Source organism: Oncorhynchus kisutch, linkage group LG4, assembly GCF_002021735.2.
Source record: "Oncorhynchus kisutch isolate 150728-3 linkage group LG4, Okis_V2, whole genome shotgun sequence".
Classification (NCBI taxonomy): Eukaryota; Metazoa; Chordata; class Actinopteri; order Salmoniformes; family Salmonidae; genus Oncorhynchus; species Oncorhynchus kisutch.
The window spans coordinates 52,987,675-53,005,864 of NC_034177.2; the positions used below are offsets into that span (position 1 = coordinate 52,987,675).

The 18,190-nt window shown below is 41.6% G+C and overlaps 1 protein-coding gene across 3 annotated transcripts in view; it reads right to left on the reverse strand.

Annotated features, from left to right (window-relative positions):
• Positions 1-5,200: 5,200 nt before the first annotated feature.
• Positions 5,201-18,190, reverse strand: part of LOC109889691 (activating molecule in BECN1-regulated autophagy protein 1) — a 37,832-nt gene continuing 24,842 nt past the window's right edge. For 2 of the 3 annotated variants that reach the window (XM_020481305.2, XM_031823217.1), the window contains exons 14-18: positions 16,493-16,632; positions 14,956-15,066; positions 14,507-14,700; positions 14,115-14,249; positions 5,201-9,991 (exon numbers count right to left, since the gene is read on the reverse strand). In XM_020481305.2, coding sequence (XP_020336894.1) covers positions 9,369-9,991; positions 14,115-14,249; positions 14,507-14,700; positions 14,956-15,066; positions 16,493-16,632 — 1,203 coding nt within the window. In that variant the 3' untranslated portion in view covers positions 5,201-9,368. The remainder of the gene's footprint in view (positions 9,992-14,114; positions 14,250-14,506; positions 14,701-14,955; positions 15,067-16,492; positions 16,633-18,190) is intronic. The other variant, XM_031823218.1, reaches the window with a different exon arrangement.

The following is an 18,190-nucleotide window of genomic DNA, read 5'->3' on the forward strand; positions in this document are numbered from 1 at the left end:
GGACTCTGGTCCCCATGACGTATCGGAGTCCTGATATGTGAATATCTATGGTATACGCTGAAATTAAGAACCATTTGAGTTATGGTCACCCCTTTTATTGTTGAACCATTCCTTGGGGATCGGGGCGTGGTTAACGTAACATCCACATATATGTTTTTTTCAGGGGATGACCCTTCTGGGGGTTCCTTTGAATCAACATCCTTAGGATTCATATGCATAATGCACTTCCTTATTTTAACAATATTCTGCCGGCGTTGGCTCTAGACAAAGAGAGCATCCACTAACTCAAACATATTCAATTCCATTATATGCCAACATTTTTAAAAGGAATAAGCATACAGAACCTAAAATCCCCAGCCAGCCCACCATCACGGATGTTACCATTGCGGATTTTCTCGTTGCTGATATAGAACTCCACGCACCCACATGGAAGTCCATTCTTTCTTTGTAATTTTCACCCTATGAAATATTCTTCCTGAGGAGTCAGGGGAACCTTCCCAACGGGTCTCGTAGCCTGTGAACAAGCTATACCCCTTTGCGATAACTCTCAGTTCAGGACACACCACCTTGCAAAACACATGCCTGTCTTCAAGCCTGTAGTCCACTCCTAAGGTCTGGTCTGTATATTCTTCTCATTCGGCTATGGTAGAGAGTTTCCCTCTACAATCAGAGTAATCAAACATATACCCCCATAGTTGTCCATTGGACATCAACACTTGGTCCTTTAGCACAGTTACAGGAGGTATTTGGGTTCTATACAAATTTATAAACAATTTCTTTGGCGCATCGTATATTGAGGCTTTATACTCATCCCTTTCTCTATGTTTTAACCGTGATCCTACTTCCGATGTTAAGGTCGTCACGGGCGTGTCAGTACTTAACAAATCCATGTTTTACTTCTTTCTTCTTTAGAGTCTTCTGTGGTTTATCTCTCTTGAGGTTTCTTGTCGGTCATAGTGTTCACAGCTTTTACTTATACTGAGGTATACCTACCCCAGAAATGACTGTTTCATATTTCCTTTCTCCCAAACAGCAGATCCATAAGTTCACTACGAACTCTTTCAAATGATCAAGCACATTCCACAGTTCAACAAGGTCCCTACACACCAATCACCAGGACAGCTTTATTGTAAACACATGCTTAACCCAAAACAGCTGCACTATCAGGTTACATAACCCTCACTCGATAGCATGACAACATCCGGACAGGATGTACATAAATGGGCATAACCACGTGACACATAAAATAGGTCATCAATCACTTTTGGACACAAGCCTTCTACTATAATTCTTCTTGCATTGACCCTTTTCGGCACTAACTCTATTTGACTCTATGCACCCACACACTTACACATACTTATTACTTACACTGACACTGCAACACATACACTCACACATAACACATACCCACAGGCACACACACTTCCATACTTACAGTTGAAGTCGGAAGTTTACATACACCTTAAACTCAGTTTTTCACAATTCCTGACATTTAATCCTAGTAAAAATTCACTGTCTTAGGTCAGTTAGGATCACCACTTTATTTTAAGAATGTGAAATGTCAGAATAATAATAAAGAGATGTAACGGCGTTCTTCGTTTGTCGAAAGAGAGTCGGACCGAAATGCAGCGTGGTGGTTACTCATGTCTTTAATGAATGAAAACGGCGATACATGAAATAACTTATAAATACAAAAACAACAAACGGAACGTGAAACATATTACAGCCTATCTGGTGAACACTACACAGAGACAGGAACAATCACCCACGAAATACAAAGCGAACTCAGGCTACCTAAATACGGTTCCCAATCAGAGGCAACGAGAAGCACCTGACCCTGATCGAGAACCGCCTCAGGCAGCCAAGCCTACACTCGACACACCCCTAATCAACCACAATCCCAATGCCTACAAAAAACCCCAATACGACAACACAATAACCCATGTCACACCCTGGCCTGAACAAATAATTAAAGAAAACACAAAATACTAAGACCAAGGCGTGACAAGAGAAGGAATTATTTCAGCTTGTATTTCTTTCATCACATTCCCAGTTGGTCAGCAGTTTACATACACTCAATTAGTATTTGGTAGCATTGCCTTTAAATTGTTTAACTTGGGTCAAACGTTTCAGGTAGCCTTCCACAAGCTTCCCACAATAAGTTGGGTGAATTTTGGCCCATTCCTCCTGACAGAGCTGGTGTAACTGAGTCAGGTTTGTATGCCTCCTTGCTCGCACACACTTTTTCAGCCCATACATTTTCTATGGGATTGAGGTCAGGGCTTTGTGATGGCCACTCCAATACCTTGACTTTGTTGTCCTTAAGCCATTTTGCCACAACTTTGTAAGTATGCTTGGGGTAATTGTCCATTTGGAAGACCCATTTGCGACCAAGCTCTTTCACTTCCTGATGTCTTGAGATGTTGCTTCAATTTATCCACATAATTTTCCTTCCTCATGATGCCATCTATTTTGTTAAGTGCACCAGTCCCTCCTGCAGCAAAGCAACCCCACAACATGATGCTGCCACCCCCTTGCTTCATGGTTGGGATGGTGTTCTTTGGCTTGCAAGCCTCCACCTTTTTCCTCTGAACATAACGATGATCATAAAGGCCAAACAGTTCTATTTTTGCTTCATCAGAACAGAGGACATTTCTCCAAAAAGTATGATCTTTGTCACTATGTGCAGTTGCAAACTGTAGTCTGGCTTTTTTTATGGCGGTTTTGGAACAGTGGCTTCTTCCTTGCTGAGCAGCCTTTCAGGTTATGTCGATACAGGACTAATTTTACTGTGGATATAGATACTTTTGTATCCTCCAGCATCTTCACAAGGTCCTTTGCTGTTGTTCTGAGATTGATTTGCACTTCCGCACCAAAGTACGTTCATCTCTAGGAGACAGAATGGGTTTCCTTCCTGAGCAGTATGACGGCTGCGTGGTCCCATGGTGTTAATACTTGCCTACTATTGTTTGAACAGATGAACGTGGTACCTTCAGGCATTTAGAAGTTGCTCCCAAGGATGAACCAGACTTGTGGAGGTCTACAAAAAATACATTCTGAGGTCTTGGCTGATTTATTTTGATTTTCCCATGATGTCAAGCAAAGATGCACTGAGTTTGAAGGTAGGCCTTGAAATACATCCACAGGTACACCTCCAATTGACTCACATGATGTCAATTAGCCTATCGGAAGCTTCTAAAGCCATGACATTTTTTGGAATTTTCCAAGTTGTTTAAAGGCACAGTCAACTGTGTGTGTAAACTTCTGACCCACTGGAATTGTGATACAGTGAATTATAAGTGAAGTTATTTGTCTGTAAACAATTGATGGAAAAATGAATTATGTCATGACAAAGTAGATGTCCTAACCGACTTACCAAAACTATAGTTTGTTAACAAGAATTATGTGGAGTGGTTGAAAAACAAGTTTTAATGACTCCAACCTAAGTGTATGTAAAATTCCGACTTCAACTGTACATACACTGCTGCTACTGTGTATTATCTATCCTGTTGCCTCGTCACTTTACCCCTACCTATATGTACATACAGTGGGGCAAAAAAAGTAATTTAGTCAGCCACCAATGGTGCAAGTTCTCCCACATAAAAAGATGAGGCCTGTAATTTTCATCATAGGTACACTTCATCTATGACAGACAAAATGAGAAAAAAAATCCAGAAAATCACATTGTAGGATTTTTTATGAATTTATTTGCAAATTATGGTGGAAAATAAGTATTCTAAACACTAGGCTACCTACTGCCCCCATTATAACACTTTGCAGAATATTTCGTTATTTGATATTTTGTTGTATATATCCATAAAAATGATGCCAGCTGATTCATGATTTCGACAGGTTGAGAAACGCTGCCTGTCTGTCTGTCTCGTCCCGACATGTTCATTACTATGGGACAGCAGGAGATCGAATTTGAATTTTGAAACAACGTTGCAAATGTCAGAGAAACAGACAGCAAGGTTTATACAAATCTCCGCTGTTGAAAACTAACAGTTAGTCTAAAATAAATTTGATAATATCTAGATGCTTTTTATAGTGGAGATCAAGTTTATAAGTTGGCTGGGCTGATGAGACAGTGGATAGCACAGTCAGTTAGATTTAGCCGGTGGCAACTTGTGGAATAGACACAGGCTGAAATACGGTTTTAACCAATCAGCATTCAGGATTAGACCCACCCATTGTATAATTACTAATAAACTCAATCTATGGATCAGTCAAATGGTACAAACCAAGTATCACAACCCCTTAATAACAACACCTTTGTGAAGTTTCTTATTGTTTATTTGCCTTTTTTCATCGTCAACATTACATAGGCTCTTTGGTGTTCCTATATATGATATAGAACTTGTTGGATTTTTACTATAATCTTAATTTAGCTTAAAAGAACAGAAAATCTTCCTCACATCAGCACTCTAAAACATGTGAGACCGTTGATAACAGTTTAGGGGGAAGAGACATAGCAGTCAAGACTATATCCCAAGTCATACGCATACTGTAAATACCTTACCTGGTATCCTTTTCTTCACCACTACTGACCTGAGGACTCGATAGATGAGAGCACAGCAGTATAGTGAAAACCTATTGAGTCCTTTCACTGGTCAGTGGTCATGAAAGAGGATAAGGAAATTATGTTTTAAAGTATTGTGACACAGCAACACACCCTAAACATTAGCCCCCTGGACAATTTCATACTGAAGTCATGTGTGATACTGCTTTTTCAAACAGCCCTAGTTTGTTCCTAGTTATAATATGCAGCATAGGTCTTCTGTGAAAGCAGTTGAACAAGTAGCTGACTGAAGCACCACAGGTGTAAGTTATAACAGAAATGTGTTGGGCAAAAATCCACTACATTCAAATCTATATAAAATCAACCTTCCAAACATAGGAAGAATAGCATGAGGCTAGACCAGAGACTATTGTACACTAACAAGGGAAGCAACAAGACCAATAATTTGTAATTGATTAGTATAATCAACAAGTGACTGTTTGGCTACATACTAGCGCCAAGAGTTTTAGTAGATTTAGAATAAGTAGTGGCAGTAACTAGTGTGAACCATACAGGCACTGACCAAAACCTCTACCGCTCTCCCTCAAATTAACTAAACCATTTTGCCAAAGACTCTGCCTCACATGGTTTAAAAACTGTCACAACAAAATAAGGCTCACAAACAGCTCAGAGACTATGAAATGTGGTGGCCCTAAAGGGGCAAGTATAAATATAAATTCATAAAAACCAAGGATGACATTAAACATGATTGGGACAATGCTGTGATCACTGTCAAGCAAAATATATTGTATCAGTGGGCAAAACTGTGTTTGTATCTGTTTCACACATACCACAGGTGTCCCCACAAGTGCCTTAAAGAATATGGAGTGTAAAACATGACATTCATAATATAAAACCAAATAAGTACATGGGGACCATTATCTGCATTCTTAAAAGGAAAGAACGCAACCTGTCACTTTAAAAGGAATAAACTCCCCCCTCTTGAGATCAAACGTGGTGTTCCACAAGATTCCATTATTGGATCTCAATTAATTAAATGAATTACATGCCAAACACATGTAAGTACAGAGGGACAACTCCACTTGTTAAGATGAATCAGCAGTATTCCCAATTTATATTAAACATTCAAAAACACCTATGTATATTGGGAGTCTGGAGTATGATTTGTTTGACAAAGCATTAGTGTCTAAATGCAGTGTCATGTATCCAATTAGTTTATACTACCACTATGTTAAATACACTTTAATTTCTTCCATTCCACAGAACTCAAACCACTGTTATTTGCATATGTGTAGAAAACCAATTATATTTCACCTTAAGAATAGGATTTGTTCACTGCTGGTAACACATACAATAACCGTATAGATGACATTTGGTTACTTTAAGGCCCAGTGCCGTCAAAATAATTTTTTCCTGTGTTTTGTATCATACAGTGAAACTAACACCGGAAAAGTATATACGGTACACATTTTTTTAATCAGTGTTATTTCTTGATAGTTGCTGGTTGAAAACACAATCTACACAGGACCATCTAATGAACAGGTTTGCATGGGCGGGAGTTTCGACTTTCAATGTTGACATCGCCATGCAGTAAATTGGTTAATGGTGCAAGATGCAGAAATCGCTGTGCCATTTTCTGTTTGCCAAAATTCTAATAGTTTGCCATATCAGCGTGCCATATGTGAAAAAAGCAAGCAATGCATAGTGTAGAGAATCATTGTACCATATAAACCACTGTAAAATATATTTTCAATAACCAGAAATATTGTATATTCATCTGTTTGAAGCTGGTGTACAAAACCGAAAGTACCGAAACCCAGGAAGCATAAAAATAAAATACATAGAACAGATATACCACTTCGTAGACTTGCTTTAAATGAGAAAGACAGATCTATAACTCACATTTCTATGTGAATTTAGCTGGGTCGCCCAAAATGTTACATATTGCAGCTTTAATATACCAATTACAAAAAAAGTTTCAAACCTCTCTGCCAATAACATCAGGTTTTCAGTTGTCCCCTCCCACCATTCCCAGACAGTCCTTGCAAAATTCTTGTTTGAGAAATATTATTTTTTGCTATAAAGCTATTTTTGCCCTTTTTAATGGAAATCTATTACTGTAAGGTACAAAATTGTTACCCAGAAACGAGTATAAAAACAGCTGCTTTGGGCCTTTAAGATGTTCAATACCGCAGGTCATAGCAACTGTATACAATTTACAGTAGCTGTAGCTTTCCATTAGGAACCAATAAGATTGCCATCTCTTCACAGAACATACTTGTTACATTTTTCATCTTTATATCAACAAATCTCTTTAATTACACCACAGAAAAGTCAAAGCCAAAAAAGTGAACAAACTTGATAGTTTGATATAGAAGTTTTGTAATATAAGGTGAGACTTTGTATACCATTGATTTGCATTGTTAAAAGTTTAGTTGTGGACCTACAGTATGTGTATCATTCAGGGTGAGGGACATATGGGAGACAGCGCTCTTTCACACAAAGCAGACACATGAACAGCCGACAAAAGGTTTTTAAAATCTTCATTAATCAAGTAAAGCCAGGAGGACAATTCAGATAGTTTGTTTCTTTTTCACCTGCCAGGCAATTTGACTTTCTTCTAATCAGTGTCCTGCTACAACTGTCTTACTGACAGTTGTAGCAGTTTTCATACATGCAGTAAACAGTTTGCTTGGAGTCACACTCAGGACTCGCTGCACAGCTCAAAAAACAACCAATCGGGTCACTCGCTCCATTCGCTCTTTCTCTCTCTACTCAGAGGTCTAACAATATAATAACCCTACAAAGCGATTCAAATGTAAATAGCTAAGCATTATGGGTTTTAAAAATAAAAGTTATACTGTGCAGGGCATTTATTTTTCTTGTCTGTAAGCACCCGATGTGGTCAGGGGGGCTTTAGTGAAATGATATGCTAAGGACACTCTGCCTGTCACAATAGGCCAGGCACACCCCTGAAGACATTACAGTACAAAACTCGATCTAAATGGTAATCGATAATTCAAGTTTTAAAAAAAAATCAATTTCCTGGTTCAGCACGGGGCTGATTGAGATTATAATCAAAAGCTCTCTCACCCCGACGTACCCCAAGTGACAAACCACACCATTAGGGCAAAGTAACTTTGACTAAGAGATGCTACATATACAAGCCTTCTGTCCCACCCACACACGGTTATAGGCAAAAGGCAAACTTGCTCTCCTGTTTTTCCACTGCAGAATGCCTACATTTTGCAGAGCCAATAAACATACACCACCCCCACACACACTTACAACTGCACACGCATACACAGAGACAAGCATACACACACACACACACACGGAACAGCTCCACCTCAGTGCTTCCTAAGCACTGGGTGTGTTTGTGCTGGGGATTTAACTGAAAAGAAGCTCAGTGAAGACCCTCCCCCTGTTGACAGACAGATACAGCTGAGCCAATCCAGCTAGCCCCCTGCCTGCTCCTCCTCAGTCTTTGTGGGAAGGGTCACTGGGCATAACAAGTCAACAGTCAAGTTTGTTTCACTGGATCCTAGTGGTAACTTCTCGGCTCTCACGGTGTCCCTGGAGCACCAGTGGTGAGTGCAGGAGACAGGAGGCTCTGGGTCTGGTCTTGGTCTACATCACATATTTAGGGGGGGATGGTGGATGTTTGTGGGATGGGTGACCAGGGACCAGATGGTAAAGAAATCCTGACCCAGGCCTCACTGCACGCCTCTTGGCACTAAACCCAGTCACTGTAGTGCAACAGAAGAGGAATGATGGTGCTGCCTCTTAGCATGACACAAGCCTGTCTAGAGAGCTGGCTAACGCTCCCCAAACAGGTGTGCGAGTTAGTTCCCCCCAACACTCTTTCGCTCCCTCACTGCCGATTTGTCCATATTTCACAATACTTTTGTACCGATGGCGTTCCCTTTTTTCTTCAGAAACGATACAGCATGATTGAAAACATGCAGTAGAACAATACTACAGTATCAATACAGTCAGAAATGATTCACTAGACATTGAAACATCACATCCACCATTTTGTCCACTGTATCCTGTTTGAACATGAAGCAATAAGGGGCTTAGACTTGTACCATCAAATCAGATGCTCTGTACACTTGGGGACTCATAATATGACCATGATCCTTTTGGGGGGACCCCTCTGACATAATCTATAATGAAAGCAGGCAGCTGCAGATTCTCTCTTGAAAGGCATGGCTTTAGTCATGCCACACACATCATATCATGATTCATACAACGATAGGATTATTTTCCTGCTATGCATTATCATCACATTACAAATACACGTCCTATAACATGGTCCCCAAAAAAAGAGGATTCAAAATATAGCAAACACACTAATTCATGTCAAATTCAATCACATGGCACCAGAACACTACACTTTGTTTTTCAGTTGTTCTTTACAATTACCCTTACATGGCACTTTGAATGGAGTAACCTTGTCTATCAGTCACGCCTATGCGAAGAGAAGGACTGAAAAAAAACTCACAATTCAAGTAAAAGCCCTTTCTGACATGGAATGATCATACAGATAAGGTCCATTTTAAGTGCAAATGTAAGTGCACACCAATGCAGAGGGGGTCACAATGCCACTGAAGCTGATGGGGTGGGGGGATGGGGGGGCTGGAGACCCCGCAGTGTCTGAGAACCCATTTATTGTGCGATAAGGCTTTGAGGAGAAGCGCACCTGTTAGACAGGGCCACACTGAGTTCCATTAGGTTTCCTGATACACCTTCTCATGGCCCAAAGCATCGTCACTAGCATCAGACACCCACTGTCTGCTCTGGGGGATTCTCTCCCACTCCTGAGCAATAATGGTCCAATCACACTCTACCTGCTGTAAGGGTCACCTGGGTAACTATCTCTGCTGCTGCTGTTGTTATCGTTGCCGTTTGTGCCACTGCTGGGAGGGTAGGACCTGCGAGAGGAGGAGGAAGAGGAGAAGATCAGGGAAGAAGAGGGGCCTGGCTCAGAATTGTCCATTCGGCTGGCTACTTCAAACACGTTGTCGATGTCCATGGCCACTGAGAGCCTGGCACCAGCACCTGAAGCATGGCTGGGGGGTTGTGGTTGGGAGACAAAGGGCAGCCCCCACACCGGGCCTGGTTCTGTGGGAGCGGACAAGTTCTCCAGGCTGAGAAGCAAGGTCTGGGAAGGCTGTGGCTGGGTGATAGTGAGGGGGCAGGCGGAGGAGGTGGAAATGGAGGCTGTAGAGTGGCCGGGGACAGGCAGGTTGGGGTCACTGTTGCTGGGCCGACAGGCTGCGGCGCCGGTCCGGGTCTGGGAGCCGCGGTGGATGCGATGGCTGACGATAATGTTGTTGCCGAAGCCACCCATGGAGGCCATGGTGGTGCTCTGCTCCCGCTGGACCACCGCCGTCATGCCGCCCTCTGCGATGAGCCGGCGGATCCGCGCCAGGGCGTCCTCTCCCGGGGCATACTCTGGGGCCTCGCCTGGATAGAGGAGGGAGGAGTTCATTATCATATGAGCGATGATAATGAACTCTTTCAAGCTGCTGATTGTTTTTTTTATTGGTGACTTTGCCACACAATGTAATGACAACTTAATTGGCCCCGGGGAGGAAGTTAATGACTGGTCCTTTTAGCGAAACAAGACCCAGTCCAGCCTTCTACCCATATAGTGGAGAATATACCTTTCACTGATTCCCTCCTCTGCAAAAACGACAGTTGAACCACCCCTTCCAGAACATTTTACCATTTGCTGTCATAATGACCATATACAGTATTTTTCCAAAGTGGGAATGAACTATATTTCCCTATTTTTTTATCCTGATCTAGACAAAATACTCAAAAGAAAATTTGACACATTTTAAGAAATTAATAGAAATGTACTAAAATATATTTGTTGACTAAATTAGTTCAGCAGTAAAACGTGGCTTAACAAATCATATAATAAGTTGTAGACTCACTGTGTGAAATAATGACTACCCCTTCCTTACATACATCTGTAAGGTCCAGAGATGTTCACAAGTCTTTGAGGTAGAGTCCAAGTCAAGTCTTTTAGGGCCAAGTATAAGTCAAGTCTCAAGTCCCTTTTGGCAATGGCTTTCTACCTGCTGTAGGTTAGGTCTCCCTTGGTCATTAGTCCATACTTGTATGAAAGAAATCACATCAGGCACTATTTAAATCAAAATACATTTCCTTTTAAAATGTAGACGGTTTACATTAATAAAAGTAATTGTACTGGATATGAAAAAAATCATGCATGGTATTTTGTGGCAGACATTGTCTATATTTCACTTCATTGTGTCACACAAACAGAAAATCTGTCGGTGAGGGAAGATAAATAACAAATATTAATGTAAACCAAAATGCCTGACAACGGCTCAACAACTACACTACTAAAGTGTCCTATATATTAAACATAATTACCTTTATCCCTAAAATATACTTACTGACCTGGACACTTAACAGAAATACCATTTCCTGTAATAAGTAGCAAATGACATCCTGTGCCCTAAGACAGAGAACATATCTGTTGCAGACAGGTTACATTTCAGAAAGATCAAGTTGTCAGCGTTCTTGCACTGAGCCTGGCACGATGCGGGCACATGATGAGGCCTCCATGACTGAACACTCTCTCCACTGGGGCACTGTGGCAGGCACAGCCAACGCTGTCATTGCTACCTGCTTGAGTCTTGGAAAGACTTTTGCATGGATTCTCCAAAAATGCAAGCAATCAACTTCATTTTCTACAGAATATACTTGAATGTAGCGAATAATCTCTGCTCTGACAGATGATTGTATGTTTCCTTTCTTCTTGCTGATCTTGTTGCGGTAGCCAGAGAACAGTCTGGAGGTTTTGGCAGGTGGTTGTTCTTCTTTTTCTTCACTACTTCTCTCCGTAACGGTGACTTTCCGTGCCTCAGCCGAAACAAGGTCAGAAAAAAAGGAATTAAATGATGTATATTATCAATAAAATAACAGTATATATTATACATGAAAAAAATATCATTATTATTTGAATGCAAGTGACATGGTGACATTGTACCTACCAATCAGACTCTCCTTCAATTCAGCTTTATCTTCATGTGGTATGAGGACATCATGATCAAGCCAGAACAGGCAGAAAGATGGGTCCAGCTGTGCAGTCATTATGTAAATATTGTCACCAAATGGAGGTTTTGTTGCCTGTTCATCCAAGTGCTCCATTCTGACATTCACAAACACCCCCTGGAATCGGCGTTTGAGTGACTGCTGCAATGCTTTTACTAGACTGACTAGGTGATGACTTGTGCTCAGTATACTCCGCAGATTATAGTTGAGTGACAATAACCAAGGAAGGGTCACCACATTCTCCCCCTGAGTAAAGTCAGTGGCCTGGACAAAAGGGTCCAATAGCTGGCTCCATTCCCTTGGTGATAAGCAGAGCTCCTTGGACCTCAAGTAGAGTACTGAGACTTTGTTGATTCAGATTGGTGACTACTTTAACAAGCCGGAGGATAGAATTCCATCTGGTAGACACAGCAGCAGGGACACTACTATTTACTCCGAACTCAGCTTCAAATGCTTCTTTTAGACCACAGGTAGTATGTAGTAAGCTGCAAAGTTTAGTTACCTTAGCCATCATACTGTGTATCATTTTTGTTTCCTTTAGTCCATCTCTAATCACCATTTGTAATGAATGGGCAAAGCAATGTAAGATCTGTTTCCTGCAGTTGGTTTGGATAGCTTCAACATCGGCATTGTACTCTTCACCACATTCTTCCCATAGGCTGGGGTTATCCAAATCATCATGATCATTGCTTGCTTTAGGGAAACAAACTGTGAAGGGCTTTTTCTTACGTGCAGCGTTATCACATATGACATAATCTAACTTATGTTTTATACCAAAATTATCACATATTACTTGAAATTTATCACTGACTCTAAAGTAATGCTGCAAAAAAACACAGCAAAGGAATACACTGTTTGACCTAAATGCAAAGCCTTATGTTTGTGGAACATCCAACACAACACATCACTGAGTAACTGCATCCTTATTTTCAACTATGGTGGTGGCTGCATCATGGTATGGGTACGCCTGATAAGTTTTTCAGGATAAAAAGAAACTGACGGAGCTAAGCACAGGCAAAATCCCACAGAAAAACCTTCAGTCTGCTTTACACCAGACACTGGGAGAGGAATTCACCTTTCAGCAGGACAACAACCAAATATACACTGGAGTTGCTTATCAAGAAGACAGTGAATGTTTCTGAGTGGCCAAGTTACATTTTTAACTTAAATCTGCTTGAACCCTTGGACTACAATTGTCGCGCCCCCACGTAAATCTAATTAACATTAAAAAAATCCCCATCAAAATCAGTCTGTTTAAGAGAGAGATGTTTTTTTGCATGGGTTGCATCTCAATCCACCGCATCCGCCAATATCGCCCTCCGCATCGGCTATGAAAGGTGGCAGAGCTAGAGTTGTTTGTCAGACCATGAGATATCCCTAAATTCGGTCTACTCACAAAAACGCCTGTAGCATCCGAACGGATTGCCCGACAAACAACTCTATTGAAAGAGGAGACTCTCTGTTTTCCGTTTTGCTCTAGGCCTCCCAAGTTGGTACAGCCTCTTCTGCCAACTTCTTCTGTAGCGTCCGAACAGTTTGGGCTACACACTAATATGACCCCCTCTATGGAAAGTTGAGACTCTCACAAACATAAGGGTGTTCTCCGTTTTTCCCTAGGACGCCCATTTGACCAAGAACCCGATGGTTACTCTGACAGAGCTCCAGAGTTCCGCTGTGGAGATGGGAGAACCTTCCAGAAGGACAACCATCTCTGCAGCATTCCAAAAATCAGGCCTTTATGGTAGAGTGGCCAGACAGAAGCCACTAATCAGTAAAAGGTACATGACAGCCCACTTGGATTTTTCCAAAAAGCACCTAAAGGACAGACCATGAGAAACAAGATTCTCTGGTCTAATGAAACCAAACGTCACATCTGGAGGGAACCTGGCACTATCCCCACGGTGAAGCAAGGTGGTGGCAGCATCATGCTGTGGGGATTTTTTCAGTGGCAGGGACTGGGAGACTAGTCAGGATCGAGGGGAAGATGAACAGTGCAAAGTACAGAGAGATCCTAGATTAAAACCTGCTCCAGAGCGCTCAGGCCCTCAGACTGTGAATGTCCTTGTTTTTATTCATAATGCATATGCAAAAATGTCTTTAAAAAAATCAGTTTTTGCTTTGTCATTATGGGGTGTGGGAAATATGTGGAAAAAGTCAAAGGGTCTGAATACTTTCCGAATGCACTGTAAATCTTAAATTAAATTAAATAAAAACACTTTTCTTCCACTTTGACATTACAGAACAGTTTGTGTAGACTGTTGACAAAAAATGACAAATACATTTACAAAGTGGGATTAAAATGTAACAGAATTTCAAGGGGGGTGATGACTTTTCCCTGCTGTAAAAGTGTTTCTCCTACCCTTCAATTGACTTTTGATGCCACCCTGTCTGAAGATATAACTAGGGGAAAGACTGCTTTAAAACCATGTATGAACGTACAATAAGAGGGGTCTTTAGGCATTCTGAAAGGGAGAGTAGTAGGTGGGACTGGGAGGATTACCGGTGTTGGCTGTGGAGATTCCGGCTTCTGTTGAAGAGTCCCCCATGGCACTGGCCTCGGTCCGGCTGGTTTGTGGCTGCTCCAGACCTCCCTGGGTCTCACGGCTTGTGGACGGGACCTCTTGACGGGCTTCTACTGAGATTGGTAGTGAGAGAGAAATCATTGATACACTAACATTTCTTCAACAAAACTAAATTGCAACACTAAACTGCACAGTAAATTAGATGGGACAGAATTGTGTTGAAGGTTAACAGCTGTGTAAAATACTAAAATACTAAATAATATTAATATTAATTCATATTAATTGAAAGGCAATGTGTCATTGAGCATGGGTCTGATTGGATCTCAGTGTTTTGTTTTCACACAGGGAAACAATGAAAGCCTCCTCCTACCATAAGCAGCAGCGTGGGAGGTGCTGGCCCCGGAGAGGTCCATCTCTGTCTGCGTCTCGGCGTTCTGCAGCTGCACGATGGGCGTCTGAGTGCCCTGTGAGGTCACCGAGGGGGCGGGGTGACGGGGCTGGAGGCCAATGGCGTTCATCAGACCCATGTCTCTGTCAAGTCTCCAGCTGGAGCGACTGGGGGCCCTTGGAGTGGGCAAACACAACAGAGAAGATTGACATGACGTGATGGATGGATACTCATTACACAGTATAGAGTTGCAAATTTCTGAAACTTCCCCAAAATCCCCCTTTTTTTTTAAGTTGAAGGATTTCTGGAAAACCTAGGAATTTTGGGAAAGTTTCTGTAATTTGACATAGTTCAGTGAACACAGTGAGCAGACCAGAGAGGACATGTAAGAGAAAGAGGTGTCAACATCTCTTTGGTCCTAGACTCCTCACCCTGGTCGATCTGTACCGCGGGTCCTGCTGGTTCCACCACCGCTGTTGTTGACTGTGAATATGGGCTCGGTGCTCGCTTCGGCCGGGCTCTCTCCGTCACTCCGGTACAACCTGGAGAACAGACAGACAGCACGACATCATTATTCATTGGCACCGACGATGTCGTCATAATCAGATCTCTCTAATGAGAAATTCCTTAACTTCTTATGGCTGGGGGGCAGTATTGAGTAGCTTGGATGAATAAGTTGCCCAAACTAAACGGCTTGCTCCTCAGTCTCAGTTGCTAATATATGCATATTATTATTAGTATTGGATAGAAAACACTAAAGTTACCAAAACTGTGGAAATATTGTCTGTGAGTATAACAGAACTGATATTGCAGGCGAAACCCTGAGGAAAATCAAACCAGGAAGTGGCTTCTATTTTGAAAACTCCATGTTCCATAGCCTGCCTTTGCTCCATTTAAAGGGATATCAACCAGATTCCTTTTCCTATCGCTTCCTCAAGGTGTCAACAGTCTTTAGACATAGTTTAAGACTTTTATTTTGAAAAATGAGCGAGAAAGATAACATCGCTTCATTATATGGCCGGGTGCCAGCAGCGCTTTGTATGCGTAACAGAGTTTGGGCAGCCATTGCCTTTCCCTCTCCGACTGAAAAAGACAGTTGAGGTTGATATATTATCGATTATATATTTTAAACTTCTTATGGCTGCCATCCCGTTAACGGGATAATTGTCATCAACAACCGCTGAATTGCATTCAAATATTCAAATAATATTACTAAAAATATTTATATTCATGAAATCACAAGTGCAATATAGCAAAACACAGTTTAGCCTTTTGTTAATCCACCTGTTGTGTCAGATTTAGAAAATATGCTTTACAGCGAAAGCAATCCAAGCGTTTGTGTAAGTTTATCGATCGCTCGACAAAACATTATGTACACCTAGCATCAAGTAGCTTGGTCACGAAAATCAGAAAAGCAATCAAATTAATCGTTTACCTTTGATGATCTTCGGATGTTTTCACTCACGAGACTCCCAGTTACACAATAAATGTTCCTTTTGTTCCATAAAGATTATTTTTATATCCAAAATACCTTAGTTTGTTTGGCACGTTATGTTCATAAATCCACAGGAAAGAGGGGTCATGACAACGCAGACAAATTCCAAAAAGTATCCGTAATGTCCACAGAAATATGTCAAACATTTTTTTATAATCAATCCTCAGGTTGTTTTTAATGTAATCATCACACACAATGACCTCTTTACAGACCAATAATTGGTCCAATCTGGAGGGTTCCTTTTTCTACTGGCTATTAGAATAATAACATCAGAGACCAAATTAATCCAAATGACTGCCAGCGTTGGAGGTGGTGGTAAGGACTGCCCTGAACTCAAGATACCGGGAATACACCTTTGCGCACAAAGTGTATTTTGATGACAACAAAGCAAACAATTCACTCATACACCGTCCCGATAGGGTCCAGTCTATCAGGTATAAGCGTTACAATGGACAGACAGGAGCACTACTCACACGGGCCTGCAGATGACCAGGTCTCCTTTGTTGGTCCCGTAGGCCAGGCCCATCCCCGGGTCTGGAAGCCATCTGGCTGAATTGATGCTGACGTGTCGCCGCTGGTCCGGAGCCATGGGGTACACCACATTAAACACCATCTAAGGAACAAATAGAGAACACACACAAACAAACATCAACAAGCGTACAAGTCAAGAACAGATTTTGTCTTACTGGAAAGCAAGGGGTCATTGGAGAAATATATAATATATATTTTTTTTAAGCAAATAAAATGTCTATGTTCCATCTGATCTAACCTTTTCCTGCTGGTTTTGAATAATTGAATGGCTTTATAATGTCTGTAATGGCCAGACAGACAGTCATTTAAAAGCCATTGAAGAATGTATCAGTAGTTTTATGGTGCTTCTACAGTGAATAGTAGGGCTGGGAATTGCCAGGAATCAACCTCACGATATGATCACAATACTTAGGTGCCGATTTGATATTTTTGCAATTCTCACAATTTCATATTTTCTATATATTCAATTCTACAATTCTCGCCTGGTTCACCAACAACTTCTCTGGTAGAGTTCAGATTGTCAAATCGGAGGGCCTGTTGTCCGGGCCTCTGGCAGTCTATGGGGGTGCCACAGGGTTCAATTCTTGGGCCAACTGTCTTCTCTGTATACATCAATGATGTCGCTCTTGCTGCTGGTGAGTCTCTGATCCACCTCTACGCAGACGACACCATTCTGTATACTTCTGGCCCTTCTTTGGACACTGTGTTAACAACCCTCCAGACGAGCTTCAATGCCATACAACTCTTCTTCCGTGGCCTCCAACTATTCTTAAAGGCAAGTAAAACTAAATGCATGCTATTCAACCGATCGCTGCCTGCACCTCCCCGCCTGTCCAGCATTACTACTCTGGACGGTTCTGACTTAGAATATGTGGACAACTACAAATACCTAGGTGTCTGGTTAGACTGTAAACTCTCCTGCCAGACTCACATCAAACATCTCCAATCCAAAGTTAAATCTAGAATTGGCTTCCTATTTAGCAACAAAGCATCCTTCACTCATGCTGCCAAACATAGCCTTGTAAAACTGACCATATGCGTTTTGATTTCTAATACATTGTAAGGTTGCAAGATGCGATTAATGATGATTTGAAAAAAGTTGCTTGAAAGGCATGAACTCTGCTGTACACACTTCATCAGTCTTGCATTCACAATTTGACAAGCACTTGATAATGGCTTGAATTTCACGGCGGCATCCTCTTTGTGTGGCCATAAAGCATCCTAAAAAAAATGAATGCCTTTTGCGTCCAGTGGCTGTTGCACTCTTGGACAGGAGTGCTGTATTGTGCCCTTCTCATTGAGTGGTGCACGCTCCGAAGAACCTCTCACACCCATGGCTCTCCATCACGATCACGTGATCGAGGCTACAAGTGAAGACAGACACATCGGAGACACAACCGCATGCATCCTTGTCCAATTCCAAGGTGCATATTGAAGTTATTGGAAAAACTGTCCACATTTACTTCGTCAGCCAACAAGATGAGTAGGCCTAACAAACAGCAAAAGCACTAGCCTATGTCAATCTACTATCGCCATAGTACAAAAGTTAACCTAGTCTATTCTGTGCGAGAAATAAATATTCCAAACACAGCCCAGAACAGTTGTGGGATGCAAAAGATACACAGAAACTGAAGATCTCG